This window comes from Panicum hallii, chromosome 3 (genome assembly GCF_002211085.1).
Source record: "Panicum hallii strain FIL2 chromosome 3, PHallii_v3.1, whole genome shotgun sequence".
Taxonomy (NCBI): Eukaryota; Viridiplantae; Streptophyta; class Magnoliopsida; order Poales; family Poaceae; genus Panicum; species Panicum hallii.
Window position 1 is genome coordinate 1,222,202 of NC_038044.1, and position 19,400 is coordinate 1,241,601.

General features: G+C 47.3%; 3 protein-coding genes across 3 annotated transcripts; all 3 read left to right on the forward strand.

Moving 5' to 3' along the window:
* Positions 1-5,776: 5,776 nt before the first annotated feature.
* Positions 5,777-8,426, forward strand: LOC112884340 (protein STRICTOSIDINE SYNTHASE-LIKE 10-like). The gene is made up of 3 exons (XM_025949720.1): positions 5,777-6,261; positions 7,329-7,601; positions 7,728-8,426. Exons 1-3 carry the CDS (start codon positions 5,777-5,779, stop codon positions 8,302-8,304), a joined length of 1,335 nt encoding a protein of 444 aa, XP_025805505.1. The 3' UTR covers positions 8,305-8,426.
* Positions 8,427-9,673: 1,247 nt separating this feature from the next.
* Positions 9,674-15,250, forward strand: LOC112886726 (2-isopropylmalate synthase A-like). The gene is made up of 12 exons (XM_025952706.1): positions 9,674-10,671; positions 11,297-11,510; positions 11,603-11,683; positions 11,844-11,933; positions 12,033-12,119; positions 12,452-12,552; positions 13,105-13,138; positions 13,241-13,315; positions 13,591-13,674; positions 13,759-13,893; positions 14,563-14,708; positions 14,793-15,250. Exons 1-12 carry the CDS (start codon positions 9,953-9,955, stop codon positions 14,932-14,934), a joined length of 1,908 nt encoding a protein of 635 aa, XP_025808491.1. The 5' UTR covers positions 9,674-9,952; the 3' UTR covers positions 14,935-15,250.
* Positions 15,251-16,552: 1,302 nt separating this feature from the next.
* Positions 16,553-17,060, forward strand: LOC112884341 (E3 ubiquitin-protein ligase RING1-like). The gene is made up of 2 exons (XM_025949721.1): positions 16,553-16,680; positions 16,733-17,060. Exons 1-2 carry the CDS (start codon positions 16,553-16,555, stop codon positions 17,058-17,060), a joined length of 456 nt encoding a protein of 151 aa, XP_025805506.1.
* Positions 17,061-19,400: the final 2,340 nt, after the last annotated feature.

Sequence of the window (19,400 nt, forward strand, 5' to 3'; positions counted from 1 at the left end):
AAGAAAGGAACAGTTGGCTGCCATGCTTACTACCTTTTACAGAATATGTATTTTGTTGTTTTTGGAGATATCATGCGCACAAGAAAAAGTATGAACCCCCCGTCCCTACTCATCTATCATGTTTTACTTTGATTTGTTGCGCTACCAAAACCCGTCGCTGCATAAGCTATACCTATGATATAGGATTTTGGATAGATTCAGGTGCTAAAAGGTTTATAAAGAGGTCAGGTGATGATTGTCCGGTTTTTTAGTTAATTTCTTCCAAAAAAATATGCATGCCCCTAGTCCTTCATTCACAAATATATAATTGTTTTGATATCATCATTTTCTCATATGGACTTTGATCACGAGTTTTTAAAAATATATATAAAAATATAGTGTATCATAAAACCATATTTATTTGTGAGTTTTAGGGTGACTCGAATCTTCTTAGCATGAAGATAAAAAAAGTGATTCATGAAATAATTCTTAAAATCATGATAACTTCATTTTTTTCATAATTATGGGCGAGTTAATATCACATGGTATTTCAACATTCTACTATTCGACATGTACCGAAAGAATGTAGCATAGTGGACTGAAATCATATACCACATATATAGATAATAGACATGCCCAAAAAAAAGGGAAGTTGCAATGCAAGAAGCCCCATGATGTTTGAATTTGTCCAAAAACTATTTATGACTATTATTACAGACTTATAGTAGAAAAATACGTAGTGAAAGTCAGATACAAAGTTCGTAGTCGGTTTTAATTTTTCTGAATATTTTTATTATATTCAAATCAACTATGGTGGTTATATTTATTTCTTGAGAACAAATGTGAGTGCCTTGTCCACGACTGTAAGCGCATCTAGCGGATATAGGGCATGAAGATTCATTTCTTTGATATTGTTTTTATCTTTCCACATACTAACTCTTTGAATGGAAATGAAATAGGAAAGGACCTTATCAATTCATATATATATATATGTATGTATGTATGTATGTATGTATGTATGTATGTATGTATGTATGTATGTACACCGATTAATAAAACTACAGAAGCACTATACCCTCCACCTGTCAAAACATTGTTGCACTTAAAAACTAAAATAATCTAGCTCTAGTTAAAAGTCGTTCATGCCACGTGATTATGTTTTATTTGCAATGGTATAAAAGCACAATATTATTCCACAGTTTTTGTGGTTGAAACTTGTCTATCTCGTGGTCTGTAGACGATATCGATGCCACACAATAGTTCTGTAGGTGACTAGTATCCTGTATGTACAAGAGTGCACTCGTACAATTATGCCACCACTCAGGACTTGTACCGATGATATGCACATGGAAACCTTTTACATGTATACTACGCCATTTGCTCCATGTGCTAACTAATATTGCCTTATTTCAACTGGTATATATACATGCTGGTCATTCCATTGATCTAGAAAAAGTTCATATTTTCCAGATGCTAGTAGCTAGAGACATGCATGTTGTGGAAAAGTTGTAACAGTAGGAGCCCAAACTCCATCAAGCAGCTAGAGACTGTGTCGTCCGCATGCCTTAATCATGGACGTGTACACACCACAGCCACAGTTTTCTCTACATTCCTGTGCCAGTATGTAGTACGTACGTACCATATGGATGGTGGGCGCCAATTCAACAATCTCCTTTCCTCCATGTCTCGATGACTCGATCTGCATGCAGTTTGTTACTGCAGTAGATTCCATGCATATGACCAGCAGCACGCACATATATATGTGCAGCTCGATCTCGATCGCTCTCTGGCTAGATACTAGTTGGCCCTGTGTGTGTGCGGCCACGGCCACGGACTGACGAGCGAGCTGAGCCCCACGGCACTATGCGCGAGACTGTTGAAAACATCTCACAATAAAGTCACGGTCGTCCGGCCGGCAGGGCGTGGGTGTGGGTTCCTCCCCAACTGTTCGTTCCTGCGCTAGCCTGCAAGGCTGCAATGCATCGCCCTCTCTCAATCGATCGATATCATTGGCTAAGCTGCATGTGTTATATGTGTTCTCTTCTGTACACATTTCCTCTCTCTCGATTATTCATGATGACCCGTCGACAGCTAGCTAACCTCTTCATTTCATGTACAGTTTTGTAGTACAGTACACTTTTTTGGAGTCATCATTAGCAGCAAGAGGTATAGCTTAGCAAGCAAATCCGATCCAGTGAGCGAGGTGATGGCATCTTCTTCTTTTGTCTCTGCCCTTCCAAAGTTGGTACCACAAGTAGATAGATCGATGCCATGTATTATGGCCAGCAGGCCCCAGGATCAGGTGCTGAACCTAGCTACTTATCAGTTGCAGATGGTGGCAAAGCTAATTTTCAGAGGCAGTGATAATAATAGCTGCTTGTTGTTGTGTGTTGAGTTCCGAGTGAGCGTGGGCATCTTTTCCCCTTTCGTTCCATTCGTTTGCCGGTTGTGGCAGATCGATCAATAGCATGATGCAGCACGTACACACACATGCTGTCTCCATATGCTTGCCGCTGCCGATGACTGAGAGAATCTTTACAGTGATCCAACGTCCCATCACTTGAATGGCGTTGCTCAGCTCCTTCCGGCCTGTCTGATCATTATTATTATTCATATATATGGATGGATGATATTTTACTTCCATACAGCTGAGCTCCCTGCTGCTTGCCTGCAGTGTCTCCAGGTCAGGTCAGGTGTGCATGCAGTCATCAGCTGCATGCCAACGGCGAGTGAAGTGAAGTGAAGGAGATGGAGGCACAGACTCGACTGCCTACACAACAGTGCTACCATCCCATCCCATACCAAAACTCAGTTGCTCCCATCATCTCCTATTCTCCTTTCTTTATTATTACGTGCGTGTGTGTGGACTTTGCAGAACAGGAGCGCATGGCACGGATGCCTCTTTTGTTCAGGCATGGCAAAGGAAGAAGGGGAATAAAAGTGGTAACACGCTTGCGTGCGTGCTCCATGCTGGAACAGTTACCCAGCTCTCTTGATTCCATTGGCATATATTTTGAAGCCTACTGCTGATGCTTTGACCTATCTCCCATGCATGGGACATGACTCAGAACGAAGCTAGCGTTATGGTCTGTCACGATCCGCCGGATTAAAGTTTCCCCGACGTTTAGACACCAATTAGAAATATTAAATAAAAGTTAATTATAAAATCAATTGCATAAATGTAGACTAATCCACGGGATAAATCTATTAAACTTAATTAATCCATCATTAGCGTATGTTTACTGGTCAAATCATGAACTGATTAGGTTTAATGGATTCATCTCATGAATTAGCCTGCATTTATACGATTGGTTTTGTAATTAATTTATATTTAATACGGTGTCCAAACAGGAATTAAAGTTTAGCCACCTTGGACATGCACGCACACGTGTCAAGCATTTCTGATGGGTATGGGCGTGTACACATGCATCATGCTTCGGCTGCAACTGCAAGTACTTTCAATGGAGATATATAGTATATTACAACTTCAATTTGGCAGCAGGAATACAAGTAACAAACCACCATGTCTATCCTACCAGAAGATCATGCACGAACAAGTTTGGGGCCATTAACGTGACTTGCGAGAAAAATGTATTTCTCCGTATATTCAGGCCATGGGGGTTCTGCGGTAAAGCTGCTAAGCTCGCAGCACTGCCCGATTAACGAACCAAATAATTCGAAGCAGAGGTTGCAGCTGCAGGCAGCCTGGTACTAGTAGTGATAGCAGGCCGGGCAGGAGGAGGCGTCACATCAAGACAGGCCATGACTTTTCCATGCTAGCTCCCAGCTTCAGGTAGCTTGATGCTTTGGGTGTCAGCACTCACCGCTCCATCTGCCCCGCCGCTCAGTCACCTCACCTGGGCAGCGTCTGCACGAGGGGACAGTGCACACTACACAATCCTAGTTGTGAGCAAGTGCTAGTTTTTTTTTTTGGAAAGAGATGTGAGCTGGTGCTGCTTAGGTTAGAGATTATTGTTGACTCGACCTTTGAACCTGATGGCATAATGGCAACAATGGTGGCGCCGCTGGCTGAAGCACCATATTAACGATGGTAAATGGCGCATGAAACTAAGAAAAAAAAGAAAAGTACATTTGGAAAAAATAAAATAAAATAGAAAATCTGCATGGCCCGGCATGTGGAAACTAGAAAGTCACACCTACAGCGTAGAACCCTTTTTCTTTTAGGAAAAAACTTACACTTAGATGATCCCTAGGAAAGCCGCCTTTCATTCGTTTGGGCTGAAAAGAAGGAAGCGCTCGCCAACAGGCCGACGGCCACCTAGCATCATGCACCGTACAGGCCAATTAGCAGCAGAAGACCGGCCCATCAACGCGTACATCAGCAGCCGGCCAGCCCATCAGAAGGAGCGGCCGCCACGAGTGGGCCGGTGCGCGGAGCCGGATGCCTTTTCACGAAAACAGCAGCAGGCCTTCTCCGCGCCGCCAACAGATTTGCATGCACCAATGTCCGGGGCTCGGTGGCAGGTCACCGTTCGTCCCGCTTTCCAAAGTCCAAACCCACGCGAGACGACATCGAACCGAGCACGACGTCTCCATGTTTTCCTCGCCAAAACCTGCCCTTCATCGACTTTTTGTGGACGTTCCCATGAGGACGATCGGGCTCGCGGTGCTCGCGGCCGCCCTCGCGGCGTTCCTGTCCCTCGACTCGCGCCGCGGGCGCGACGGCGACGTGGCCGTGCTGGAGATACGCGCCGGCGACGGCGGCAGGCTCGAGCTGATCCCCGTGGACGGCGGCGCCGCGGGGCCCGAGAGCGTGGCGTTCGACGGCGCTGGCGGCGGCCCGTACGCGGGCGTGTCGGACGGGCGGGTCCTCCGGTGGCTGCCCACCGAGCGCCGGTGGATCGAGCGCTCGTCCTCCTGCGCACCGGAGCTGTAAGTGTGATTTTCTCCGTTACCTGGATTTTTCTTGCGATCTGCTCCCCTGTCCGGCGCTTAAACTCTGACGAAGCGCGCGATTAAGATGCAAGAACAGCCTTTGGCGAAAGAGATCCAAGAACAGTGCTCTAGTTGCCTCTTTGAATTGATGGGAACGCCAGGGGTGGGACGGTGGGTGCAGCACCCGTTGCGCTCTACCGTGCATATAGGAAAAGCGGCCGTAAAAAAAGTTGCTTGCTTTGGTCTTCTGTCTTCTCGCATCGTCCTCGAAGGTCGTCGCAAAGCTACGTGGTGGCTTGGCTCAGTGGCTGTCATCACACCGATCAGGGCACAGTGTTTGCGATGGCTCCAAACACAGCAATCCTATCTTCTCTGTCTCCACGCACGGTCACAGTACGCCTATGGAAATACAGAACACCAGACCAGACAAAATCCAAACCAGTGATCCTCCTGCTTCAGCAATCAGCAGCAGGGTCATGCTTGTCTGAACATTCAGAATTCTAGATGCGCACGTATGCGCTCAATTTCTGCGCACCGTCCCTATGGTGGTGGCTACGCAAGCTCTGCTCGTGAAATCTGTGCCGGCGGCGGGCGGCCGCGGCCTGACGATGTAGCCGTCGGCCCGCAGCTAAAACGTGTGGAGAGCTCGTGAACCGGGACACAGGTGGTTGCTAGGCACACACACAGATACAGCATTCAAGTTACGAGTACGAGAGGAGGGTAGCATGCAGTTGCAACGGCGAGACAACAACAGAGCATGTACGAGCTCAGCACAACCGTCGTTGGCCGGGACACACGGAGCCCTCCCGGTGATCGTGGATAAGATGCCAGCCAGGGAGCCACGCGCATTAACCCCCCGGCCGGCATCGTGTCAGCGGCTGCTCCACACCAAGCCACACCCATGCCCCATCTGCTCATTTATATAGCTCAGTCAGGGCTCGAGCGAGGCCGGCATGCTCGTCAGGTCAAGCAGTGCCGCCCTGGTAGTGGTAGCTCACCTATAACAAATCTGCAGCAGCCTGCCTGCGTCGTTGCACAGTGCAAATTTACTCTGCTGCCTGCAGCCTCCCTCCTCCTCCTCCTTCTTCATCATCATCTACTTCTTCTCCCGCTAGTCGCGATGCGCGCGGAGGTGCTGCTACTCGCCGCGCTCGTCGCGGCCGCGGCTCTCCTGTCGTCGCTCGACTCGCGCAGCGACGTGCGGCTGCTGGAGGTAGGGGACGGCGACCTCGAGCTGGTCCCGCTCGACGGCGCCGCGGGGCCGGAGAGCATCATCTTCGACAAGAGCGGCGAGGGGCCGTTCACGGGCGTGTCGGACGGGAGAGTCCTCAGGTGGAAGCCGGAGGAGCGGCGGTGGGAGGAGCACTCCTGCTCGGCGCCGGAGCTGTAAGTTCGTTTGCCCGTCTCCATCCATCAATCCATCATGGTAGCTCGATCTCTGCTGCGCTCCGCCTGCAAGGCTGCAAATATGCAAAGCTACGGTTTTGGTTGGGCCGTCAAATTAATGGTGCGGATAACACTGATCATGCCATCTTCCCCGCTGAAAATGACTGGAAAACTCATCATGTTTTAATAACTCCATAATCTCCATCGACACCATGCCATCTCTCTCTCTCTCTCTCTCTCTCTCTGTGTCTCTCTCTGTTCATCTGGTATTCTGTTACGTACTGTACTGTAGTAGCTTTTGTGCTGTAGGTGCGGTTCAAAGTTAACGGTTGGGGGGTGAAACTGGCACTGATCGTGCCATCCCCTCCGTGGAAACCAATTGAAAGGTTCTCGGTATAAATGACTCGACTTGACACCATTCCAGGGACACAACCACATACCATACCTCTTTACCTTTTATTTTCTTTTCCTTTTACCCCTGGCACTGCGATGCAATGTTGCAATTCAGTAAGGCAGGTTCAGGGTTTAGCAGACTCTGAGGGTAAGGATCCTAAGCCGAAAGTTGCCAATCAAATATGAGAAACCATATAGCCTCCGATGCTATTTGTTTTCAGTAAGTTACTCTTTTGCTGAAGCCTAGAAACAAGTAATGGTCTAATTCGAAAAAAAAACGAAAGGGAAGAACAGATGATTGAGCAGTAGATACGACGACTCCTACCATTTATCCTAGCATCTGCGAGACTGTGACTAACAGATCAATGATGTGCACAGAGAGCTAAAATAATTAAGAGATTAAAGTTAAGTGCTAAACTTTAGCACATATTAGCACTCGTACACATGCTAAAGATTTTAAATTTTAGCTAAAGTTTAACCCATCTCGTTAGCACTCCTGTTTGAATGGACCAGTACTAAAGTATTTTCTATTTGGATGTGCTAAAATTTATGCTAAAATTTAGCACTTTCACACATTATCAGCCATGTCCAAGTCGAGGTCCCACCAGTCGATTATTCTAGGCAAACAGGCAGAGCGCTGCAGGTCTTTGATGTCCGAAATTTAACGAGTGCAGGCTGGACAGCTGCCGAAGCTCGCAGGACCCGGGCCGGGAGCACGAGTGTGGGCGTCCACTGGGCCTCAAGTTCAACAGCGAGACGGGGGAGCTGTACGTCGCGGACGCCTACCGTGGGCTCAGAGTGGTTGGGCCGGAGGATAACGTGTCCAGGCCGCTGGTCCCTCCGGAGTGGCAAGGGAGCCGCCCGTTCAGCTTCGCCAACGGCGTCGAGATCGACTACGAAACCGGAGCCATCTACTTCACCGAGACCAGCGCAAGGTTTCGGAGAAGGTGAGTACATCACCATCCAACTTCAGTTCATGTGTTCGCTAATTTTTCTCATCAGTTTGATGATTTTGCGTCAAATTTTACTGAGACGTCCGCTGACCATGCATGGTTACTAAAATTCGTTTGCAGGGAGTTTTTGAACATTGTTATATCCGGTGACAATACCGGTAGATTGTTGAAATATGACCCAAAGAGCACCGGAGTGGAAGTCTTGGTTGATGGTCTAGCTTTTGCCAATGGCTTGGCTATGAGTAGGGATGGCACTTACTTGCTCCTTGCAGAAACCACAACGGGTAAAATCCTAAGGTATTGGATCAAGACACCAAAAGCTTCAACACTAGAAGAAGTTGTTCAGCTATCTTGGTTTCCGGATAACATCAAGATGAGCCCTAGAGGAGGGTTCTGGGTTGGTCTCCATGCGAAGAGAGGGAAGATCGCCGAGTGGTCAATTTCTTACCCTTGGCTAAGGTGGCTGATACTGAAGTTGCCGATGCGGCATGTGCAACGTGCCTCCTGGCTCTTGAATCGGCTTGGGCGTCAGGTTATAGCGCTAAGGTTGAACGAGGAAGGTAAAACAATAGAGGCAATTAGTGTTCACGGTGCTCTTCAAAAGGTTTTCAGATCGGTCAGTGAGGTTGAAGAAAGAGACGGAAGCCTATGGATAGGGTCTGTCATGTCACCTTTTCTTGGAGTATACCGCTTGTAGAAAGCATTTATACGATAAAACTAAACATGCATTGAGCATGTGTAATCATTCATAAAGGAAAATATTGCTATATATAAGTGTATATAATAAGATTTCTCCATGCTCAAGTTCATTCAGAATTATTGTTTTTCTTGCCCGTGAATGTAGTCATGAGATATGAGTAAACTTGGTTGTTTGATGCGTCGGGTTAAAAAATATAAGCTATCTTTGCAAGACACTAAAATTTCGATTGATCTTGACCAGCTTGGTGTATTATTGGTCTTTGAGGTTGGGGTTATTTTTAGGTATCACCAGGTTTCATGCCATACTACATCGAAACATAATACAAATCCACTGCATTTGTCAGTTTGTCCTTTTCAGTTTGCGTCAGATTTATGTGGCATCAAAATTAAGGCTAATATACCAAATAACAGGGACTAAAGATATATACAATCTATCCTAGCATGAGGGGTCGGTAAGTTGATTGGGTTTTCATCTAGTTTAACCAAACAGATGGAATGTTTTTTCACAGCTCATTTTCTTCATCTGCGCTTAGCTGGCTCAGATGATCCACTCGAGATGAAAAGTCAACTGAAAACATCTTCAAGAGACACAACGCGGTGATTTTTTAAAGTAAAATGTACCGCTGGTTCTTAAACTTGGCTCGAGATATTATCTCAGTTCCTAAACTTTCAAAATGCTCAAACTTTCTAATCGTATCACGTAAAGTTCAAATTACAGTTGTTTAAGCTAAATGGAAAGTTATATAATTTATTTAAATAAAAAATTATATACACAAAAAATAATTCATATCAATTACTTGTACAAATATATTCAAATACAAAAGATCTGTATAAAAAAACTTAAAACAAGAAACACATATGAATAAATTTGTAAAAAAATAAAAAAGATAAATTTTGGAGGAAATATTGGAGAATAAAATATTTGACATAAAATTGTGGAAAAATTAGAAAATATAAGAATTGAGCAGAAAATTTTAAAAATAAAATTCGGACCCACACATAAGCTCCACATATGTTGAAAACATTTCTACTTTATAATTTAAAAATGATGATTTGAACTTTACGTGATACGATTAGCAAGTTTGAGGATCCAATTGTGCAGTTTGAAAGTTTGAGGACCGGAATAACACCCCGACTCAAGGTTGAGAATCGGCGGTGCATTTTTTTTTAGAAAAACTACTTGAAAATTGCTGCTAGCCGATGAGCTGTGCGTTGACACAGATGTTATCTCAAATGAACTGACGCAGATGCCACCACAAACGCAGAATGTGGTAGTTGGCTTTGAATCTTTGTGGGGCAGGCTGAGCGCACGAGTTGTTACGCTACAGTACAAGAGACGCACGTACGACGGCAAAGCACGACACCCTCGCTAGTGCCACCACCCTCGCCTGCCGGCTCGTCGCGGCGGCGGCCTGCTCAAGTCAGCCGGGGCGCTCCGTGCCGCCTACGAAACCTCGCCGTCCAGATCAGGATACATATCCGACTCATCCGCTGCTGCCTGCGCTTGCCCCGTCGGACTCCTCTACCTTTCCTAATCACATTCCCCCCATTAATTTAAGGTTAAGCCGCCGCCGCCGCCGCCGCCCCCCTAAACCCCCGCCGCCCCTGAGCCTGAGCCGACGACCCCTGAGCTCACCCGTACGACCATGGCCATGGTCTCCTCCGCTAAACCCTTCTACTCCACTACCCAAACACCCACCCCCATCGCCAACCGCTTGCCATCCCCAACCCTCTCCTCCCGCACAGCCCCCCGCTTCGCCCATGGCCTCTCCGCCGCCGCCGCCGCCGCCGCCATCCGGGCGAGCCCCAGCGCCCGCCGCCTCCGCGCGCTGGCCCGCCCCGTCCGGGCGTCGCAGCAGCAGCCACGGCGGCGGCCCGAGTACGTCCCCAACCGCATCGACGACCCCAACTACGTCCGCATCTTCGACACCACGCTCCGCGACGGCGAGCAGTCCCCGGGCGCCACCATGACCAGCGCCGAGAAGCTCGTCGTGGCCCGCCAGCTCGCCCGCCTCGGCGTCGACATCATCGAGGCCGGCTTCCCGGCCTCCTCCCCCGACGACCTCGACGCCGTGCGCTCCATCGCCATCGAGGTCGGGAACACGCCCGCCGGGGAGGATGGCCACGTGCCCGTCATCTGCGGCCTCTCGCGGTGCAATAAGAAGGACATTGACGCCGCGTGGGAGGCCGTCAGGCACGCGCGCCGGCCGAGGATACACACGTTCATCGCCACCAGCGAGATCCACATGCAGCACAAGCTGAGGAAGACGCCCGAGCAGGTGGTGGCGATTGCTAGGGAGATGGTGGCGTACGCTCGAAGCCTGGGATGTCCTGATGTCGAATTCAGCCCTGAGGACGCTGGAAGGTATTACTATTAGCACCAGAAAAACACTAATACTTCCTCCGTTCCAAATTGTAGGTTGTTTTGGCATATACAGTTACATAGATTTTGCGATGCATCTAGGTATACATTGTGTCTACATGCATAATAAAATTTATGTATCTTGATTTGCCAAAATGAACTATAATTTTGAACGGAGGGAGTAATTGTAAATTTTGTTGATCATTTACATCTTTTGTTGGAACCATAGCTGTAGTCTGGTCTGAATCTGATTTAAGTTCTCATATCAACCAGTAGTCTGGTGTGCAGTTATACACCAAAGGGGTCCAAATTTAATGGAACGGAGTTGATTTTGAGGCAAAGTGATGGATAGTTGTTAAATACCGAGCTTCTTTTAGCTTGCAAAGTAGTTGGTGGGAGAAATGATGGTGGGTACTATCTACATTTTGAAAGCAACTTTATAGCAAAACCAAAACAGGGTAATAGTTGGTGCCGACCAATTTTCTGGTGGAAAAGGAACACAACAGTAAGGCATGCTGGGATGCCCATATATATATATATATATATATTTTATACTAGTTACGAACAAAGGATACTTCCCCTGGTGTGCATAAGGCTGTGGCATAATATATTTTTCTTTGCCATCCAGGTCAAATAGAGAGTTTCTGTATCATATACTAGAGGAAGTCATAAAAGCTGGAGCTACTACTCTCAATATCCCTGACACTGTCGGATACACTCTTCCGTATGAATTTGGGAACTTAATTGCAGATATAAAGGCAAACACTCCTGGAATTGAAAACGCTATCATTTCCACCCATTGCCAGAATGATCTTGGTCTTGCAACGGCCAACACATTAGCGGTACTACCTTTTCTTATCTATTTCTATTTTTATACAATTTATTACCATTGGTATAAATCTTAATCTGGGTTGCTAATTTGACTTAACTTTAGGGTGCTCGTGCAGGAGCACGTCAGTTAGAGGTGACTATTAATGGTATTGGTGAAAGAGCCGGAAATGCTTCTTTGGAGGAGGTGAGCTCATGTGCTAGTCATATTATTTTTAGAGAAAATGTGCTAGTCATATTATGTGCTGATATACCTTAAAAAATAGTCTGATAGGTTTTGAAAAGGAATATGAATTTGTCTGCTAGGGTGTTTGTGCATACCTAATATTTTCTGTCCTCCTTTTCAGGTTGTCATGGCAATTAAATGTCGTGGGGAACTCTTAGATGGTCTATATACTGGAATCAATTCCCAACATATTACTTTGACGAGCAAAATGGTACAGTAATTGTTTCTTGTCTTGTTTATTTTCCTTTTGGTCTCTTTTACATTTTCCAGATGACTGAAATTTCTGGAACAAATGGTCAAATTATTTTAGGTACAAGAGCACAGTGGACTTCACGTACAACCGCACAAAGCTATTGTTGGTGCCAATGCCTTTGCTCATGAAAGTGGAATTCATCAGGTAAACATATTTGCAGTCTCCTTTACCACATCAACTTACTTATTGGAATCAACTTACTTATTGGAATTGTATTAGTGGTGGGTTGGTTGTTTTTGAGTCCATAGGGTTTCTCCATTACACTTAATTGGTAGTTTTTAGCAGTAAATTATTATTTTCACCATTGATGGATCAGTCTTGGCTTCCCCTTGCGTCATTGCTCTGAGCCTCTGAGATATATGGTTTTTATATCTGATGATCTCATTGATGTATGCTTTAACTATTTTCATAAATTTTATTGGTTATAGACTGGAATGGTTCTTCATGTCAATTTTCTTCTGTTTTGTCTTTTGTAGGATGGGATGCTTAAATATAAAGGAACTTATGAAATAATATCGCCTGACGATATTGGTTTAACACGTGCAAATGAATTTGGTATTGTTCTTGGGAAACTCAGGTATCATGCAACATGCCTTCCCCTCTTTAGCTCACCTTCTCGAGATATTCTGCTGTGATTTTTCTCCAGGAGATTTCTCTCATCAACCTGTAGTTTTTACTGATTTGGTGGTCATGCTCCTACTAAGAGCCCCAAATGCTTACATTTTGAATGCTTATATATTATGGCTACTAAATAGGTGTTAACAGCCTATTGGTGGCATGTGTACAGTAAGTGTTACAAAAGTATGGTAGCAGGGTATGATGTAAAAGCATTACACTACGGCCACGACCTTGGTTCTATAATTATATCATTGTGCTATGTCATGCTGTATTCCTGAACTGGACCTTGATTGCTTGACATGGAACAACTTTTTAGTTGAATATTTAGTCTTTGTTATTTTAGTAATCATGTTTATGCTTCGAGGACTGTTGGGTCTATATATTTCCATACACTTCTAGGTTAGCTGAATTTGATATTTTGTGCTCAAATGCAATTATGCAGGCGTACATAGGTAATTAGGTCAATTTGATCATCTCATCCATACTAATGTTTTCTTTTCTTGTTTTTCAGTGGAAGGCATGCTGTGAGATCTAAGCTAGTGGAGGTACAGCTTAGATATTTTCTTTTTTTTCCCTAGTCACAGCTAGAGTTCTTCTATTTCAATTATCATTGTTACTGGATGGCATCCTTGTTTTTCATCTTGTAGCTTGGATATGAAATCAGTGACAAGGAATTTGAGGACTTCTTTAAACGCTACAAAGAGGTTGCGGAGAAGAAAAAAGTGAGTCTTTTCTAAAGTACTAGCTTATTGCTAATGTGATACTTCCCATCATTTTTTTTATCTTTCTAAACATTGCATGCATTGATTAATAACTTCCACCTTCTTTTGTTTTTGCCATCTCACCATTTTATCCTACATTTTTATTGAATCAATACATTTTATTGGAGGGCTACTTGCTTTCATGCTCTATGTTTATCAAATTGTTATTATAATATGTAGCCGTCACTTTATACTCGCACTATGCATGGGAACTCACCACTTACTTCACCCTGTAGCGTGTAACTGATGAGGACATAGAAGCATTATTGTCAGATGAGATATTCCAGCCGAAAGTTATTTGGTCCCTTTCTGATATACAGGTATAATTGAGCTGCAGTTGGCTAAACTTCAGTTAATATGAACATGGTATGCTAAGCTTGAAATGTTGTGCACACCCTTTGCAGGCAACATGTGGAACACTTGGTTTGTCTACAGCAACTGTGAAACTGATAGGACCAGATGGAGAGGAGAAAATAGCATGTTCTGTTGGAACAGGTCCAGTCGATGCAGCTTATAAGGCTGTTGACCAAATTATCCAGGTTTGTTACTGCCACATTTTGTACCTTTCTTGCACTGGTACACTAGTTATAATGTGATAGTAACAAATTGGATGCATGCATTTTTTTTGGGGGTAATAATGGAACTACTTCCATCTGGTGAACCTCTGTCTTATATGGCCCCTAAAATGCACAATTTTTACTAGGATTCACATGAAATCACAAGCAGATGGATTTCAAGAGAAAGCATACACTGGTTTGGTGTTAAAAATGAAATTGCAAAATATATAGTGGTATGACTTGTAGATTATTACCATGATTTATCAGCGCATCAAGCATAAGGCATGAAGCATCAGTCGTGCTACTTGGGAAGGTACCAAGGCCCATTTCAATGCTGTGGTATCATAGAATGTGACATGTGATGAATTTTCCACTGACAACAGTTTCCGACTTTGTTTGAAAAATTGGGCATGTTACATTTTTGTGGTGCCATTTTAACCATGTGTATTAAAAATTGAGATCTCACATATTTAATGATATAACATGTATTGAGTATAACATGGTTCATCTCCTATTAGTCTGGAGTAGAGAAACACAAATGGACTAACTGGTGCAGCCAAGAGTGGACCTAATGCATTGACTCAATCATTTGCTCATCGGCTGTTGTTCTATCAAGATCAATAGAAATCTAACAGGACTTACAATCTGCAGATTCCAACTGTTCTCCGAGAATATGGTATGACTTCAGTCACTGAAGGCATTGACGCAATTGCAACCACTCGAGTGGTTGTCACTGGAGATGTGAGCAACAACTCCAAGCATGCCTTGACTGGTCACTCTTTCAATCGCTCCTTCAGGTTATACAACCCTTTCATATCCGTTTTCATTAGTTCTATGCGCTCTGCTATTCGTTACCTCATCTCTGTGCTTGTTGACTTCAGTGGGAGCGGGGCATCAATGGACGTTGTCGTCTCCAGCGTCAGAGCTTACCTGAGTGCCCTGAACAAGATGTGCAGTTTTGCTGGCGCTGTAAAAGCCAGCAGCGAGGTACCTCAGAGCACACGTGTTCAAAGCAGAGAGTGAGATGTTCTTCCGATTCTCATATCGACTGAGCGATGTAGGAGCTCTTGACCAACTGTTCAGAGCGACATTTGGTTTCGGTAATAGGCTGGTTAATTAATACTGGGGTTTCCCCTTCGTCAGTGTGAAGACTGTGCGTTCTTTATGGAGGGTCGTCCGCTTAGGACAGGCATGAAGTTTTTGGCCTGTATGTTATACACCATACTTTCAATAAGGAAACAGTTGTAGGGTCTATGTAGCCACCCAAGGAATGATTTCACAACCCCAAATCTGTCGCCTTTTCTGGTGATTGGGAATACAATGGACCGGATTTACCTTCCTCTTTTTTTTCCTTTCATCCCTTTTTGTTCATCTTCCATGCATGTCTCAGGAATGCACTGTGACGATCGTTCCAAGTAGAACCGCGACGCCCCCGGCCGAGCCGGACTCGCACGCCCCATCTACTAAAACCTGCCCTGCGAGCGCGCTTTGTTTGTTCCTCGTCTCCGCACGCTAGCTTTTCTTCGTTGAGATGGCCGGGCGACGTTTCCACGATGGCCGCCGGAGAGCCTCACGCGGACCCTGAGCTGCTGCGGCCGGCGTCGCAGATGGAGGCCAGGAACACGGAGGAGGAGTTCGCCAACATCTTTGCACGTTTCGCTCGCCTGGCGCCGTTCAGGCATCTCACGCCGGCAGGTCCAAACGCCTTCGAGCTGAGCGTGCGGTCGGGGGCCGGCGGCGTCGGAGCGGACAGCGGGTTCGTCGGCGTCCCGGCGTCGGGCGATGCCATGGCTGCTCTGCCGGAGACGACGGTGGGCGAGGGCGGGGCGGGGGAGGAGTCGAGGGCTACGCGGCGGGGGACACGGTCTGGACGATGCCGTGCTCGCACGGCTTCCACGGGCACTGCATCCTCCGCTGGCTCGCGGCCAGCCGCCTCTGCCCGCTCTGCCGCTTCGCGATGCCGGCCGAGGTGGAACCGGAGGCGGACGACGAGGACGACAACGTCACGTTCGAGCCGCTACCTAGCGATTTTTGTGTTGATGGATAGTAAGCTTTAACTTTAATGGTGCCCTGTAATTCAGTTGCTTATTGCAGCGCCCTGTAATCGATCTTCACCTTGATGAGCTAATACAAATGGATCAGGCTCCTCCCCTAGTAAAGCGATGAAAGTACTAGTTCGTTGGAGGTTTTTTGAATCTAAATTTGCACAATTTTTGTTCTGCAAAGCTGATTCCTTCGCGGCGCAGTGTTCCGACTTCTGAATGCATGCTTACACCTGACATGAGTTAGCGTATTATTTTCCTAATGACTCTACTCACTAGACACTTCATCATGCAGTCCGATTCTGACTGTGCAAGATCGTGGAACATCGACTCGGAATCTGGCTTGAGAACATGGCAGCACGAGGTGTCTTACAAATTATAAAACCAGCGACATCCCTGGTCCCTCCTACGTACACCACGGCAGAACGAAGCAAAAGCCACATCATCTGGGCCTATCCGTCATCACCATCTATTCATCTTGGCTAGATTAATTGTCGCCAAGGAGGCAGCCCGCCAGCACATCTCCTGAAAGGGGGCGCCGCCGAAGCAGACACCAACAAGACGGCCGGCGAACGGCCGCTTCCGCCGGAGCCCGTGCTATGTCCGAGGCAGAGCCATCGTCGACCGAGCCGTCTCCGTACGGAGGCGACGTGCCGGAGTTTTACCACCTCCAGATGCACTCGCTTCGCTTCCCGGCGCTCCTGGTGCGCCGGGACGCCGCCGCCTCGTACACCCGCGTGATGGAGAGGGTCCTGCGGGACGGACGGTGGTGATTACAGGAACGGCGGGTTCTTCGGCGGTGTCCCCGCCTCGGACGAGGCCATCGCCGCTCTGCCGGCGGAGACGACGGCGGGCGAGGGCGAGACTAGGGGAAAGGAGTGCGCGGTGTGCCTGGAAGCTTACGAGGCGGGCGACACGCTCAGGACCATGCCCTGCGCGCACGGCTTCCATGAGAGCTGCATCTTCGAGTGGCTCCGGGTCAGCCGCCTCTGCCCGCTCTGCCGGTTCGCGCTGCCGGCGGCGGTGGAAACAGAGTCGCCATTCATGGGGGACGACGACGGCGGCGGCGGCGATCGCGAAGAAGAACCGGGTGCATCTGATTCATGATACAATATCTGTCTGTAAATTAAATACGAAGCGAAAATTAATAAAAATAGTTATCGTTATTTCTCGCTTCCAACGTGTACCGTACGTTGTGAAAAGAGCCAAGTCCAACTGTCCAAGTCTGAACGAGCAATGCAGCTCGGATGTCGGAGATGGACTCCAAGTCCAAGTCTGCAACACAGATCGATCACGTAATACTGCGACGCCGCGGAATCCGAATCCGATTTGTTGGCACCAGTCGTGCTACGAATATCCAGGGGCATCCCTGAACCCTCGTTCTCTTCGTTTTGCCCGTACCGTATCTCCCAACACCTCGTCACGCGCTCGGCTGATCCGTTCCAGCCATCAGCTCCGGCAGCTCTCGCCTTGCCTTTGGGGCACAACGCGTTGGTGGTCAAGGAGAACATGGATGGGTAGGGCAGGATTAAGCTGTGGTTAGTCACTGGGGGGTAAAAGGTGAGAGGACAATCGTTTATCACCATCCAACTCTATCTGCATCCTGCAACAAGCAGCAGTAACCAGTAATAGGTAGCAAGTGGTAGACAATGAGCAGCTCAATCCAAAGCACCATACGGAGCTCACAACATTCTCAGAGTAGTTTTGCTTGGTTCAACGGCATGCCGCTGCGGCGCTGCAACATGCTCCCCCCTATCTGTAATCTTATAACACTGTCAGTCATGCTTAGTCCATGGCTCCATGCTTGGTTCCTTCATCTTAAAATGCTTGTGTGGTTAACTTGCTGTACCTCAGGAACCAGGATAAATTCCCACGGATACCACAGAGCTTCCCGCATTCTTGGGCGGACTCCCTGCTTTGCCAATTGTTTAGCCATCCAATTTAGCCATCAAGCACTTGTTTGATTTGTTAGCGACTGCATCTGGCTACTCTCATGAAACGTTGCTACTCAGTTGTCTGAAATCTGAAACTCTCTGTTCCTGAACGCATGTCACTTTCTGAATACAATCACGTTGCAGGATTACAGCTTATTTTGATGCATTGCCACCAGCGTGCACATTCCATACTTTTCTTATGAAATGGTAGCTACTTGCAAATTTTCTGTTAATACACTTGAAAGACATCTTCTGAACAATACTGACATTTGTTGTTTATAAACCCATGAGAGTCAAACTGATCATATTGCAAGTGTAATTGATCATATTGCAAGTGTAATTTAGCCTCTGCACTACTCCTTGTTGACTTAATATTCATTAGGAATCTTGGATGTTGCAGTAACACCAGCTGAACTACTAATCTAATTTATTCTCGGAAAAAAACTACTAATCTAATTTCTACAGTCAAGAACATAATGCCTTGTTGCAGAAAAGATTTTTAACTATAATTCTGCTGCCCTCTTAGTTCTAAAAATTTGGTTATTCTCTGGACTCCAAAAATTGGTTATCCTCACTAAAGTATGTCTTAAAGTTCTCGGGTGACATTAGAATTTCCTAGAACTAAACATGATAATGGCACCATGATCATGCAAGTACAGTTCAACTAAAGAAAAGAAAAAGGGAAAGTGGAGGCGCCGCGCGCCATGCGGCTCGCAAGTCGCTGCAGCGCCTTGTCGGTACGGCTGCGGCGGACGGCATCGGAGCGGTGCGGCGGTAGCCGTCCCACCATTGGGCTCCGGCGCGGCTGAACCATGCTAGCGTCCCCGCATCGATCTCCGAGCGCCTCGCCGTCGTGGGCGCCGCCCGCGAGGGTGTCCCGGTCAACTGGAGCAGAGGAGGACGGGGCATGAGGATGAGGGAAACAAGCTAGGCGGCGCAGATGGACGCGCTCGTTCACAGGGATGTGCGGCGACGGGGTTGGCGGCGAGCCGCGGTGGAGGCACGGCCTCGCCGGCTGCCACGCCGCCGCCTTACACTAGTGACGGCCACGGGTGGCGCCGGCGAGCCCGGTGCGCCGCCGGTGCAAGGCTCGAGATGGAGCGCATCCACATAACAGACTGCTCGACGGAGCAGCCACTAGTCCTCTGCACGGCAGCGGCTGCTCACTGCCATAGCTGCGTGCCTGCAGCGGGCCGTCCTTGCTGTGTCCGAACTCCGAAGGCACCGCCGTCGCCGTCTCTGTTCATGGAGGAGAGAGCGCGGGCGCACACAATTCAACTGAACAACGATGCATCTGAAACGAAAGAGAGCGGCGCCTCCGGCCCGCCAGCCTGCCGTGCCTGAGCTCGCCGCCGCAGCGCACTCCTCCACCTCGGCAAGAATCCGAGTCGGACGCTGATCCGAGTTGTTCCCCACGCCAGCCCAGACGAGACCGTCCTTCACTTGGACTCGGACGTGTTCGATCCGGTAAAACTATAAATCCTGGATCCCCGACGCCCGCCGATCAACCGAT

Bases quoted from the DNA above. Each gene is read 5' to 3' on its own strand.
- LOC112884340 (XM_025949720.1), top strand. From the start codon at position 5,777: ATGCCCCATCTGCTCATTTATATAGCTCAGTCAGGGCTCGAGCGAGGC. The intron at 6,262-7,328 runs GTAAGTTCGTTT...TAACGAGTGCAG, and splicing joins TCCTGCTCGGCGCCGGAGCT to GCTGGACAGCTGCCGAAGCT. The intron at 7,602-7,727 runs GTGAGTACATCA...ATTCGTTTGCAG, and splicing joins AGCGCAAGGTTTCGGAGAAG to GGAGTTTTTGAACATTGTTA.
- LOC112884341 (XM_025949721.1), top strand. From the start codon at position 16,553: ATGTCCGAGGCAGAGCCATCGTCGACCGAGCCGTCTCCGTACGGAGGC. The intron at 16,681-16,732 runs GTACACCCGCGT...TGGTGATTACAG, and splicing joins CGCCGGGACGCCGCCGCCTC to GAACGGCGGGTTCTTCGGCG.
- LOC112886726 (XM_025952706.1), top strand. From the start codon at position 9,953: ATGGCCATGGTCTCCTCCGCTAAACCCTTCTACTCCACTACCCAAACA. The intron at 11,684-11,843 runs GTGAGCTCATGT...CCTCCTTTTCAG, and splicing joins GAAATGCTTCTTTGGAGGAG to GTTGTCATGGCAATTAAATG. The intron at 12,120-12,451 runs GTAAACATATTT...TGTCTTTTGTAG, and splicing joins ATGAAAGTGGAATTCATCAG to GATGGGATGCTTAAATATAA.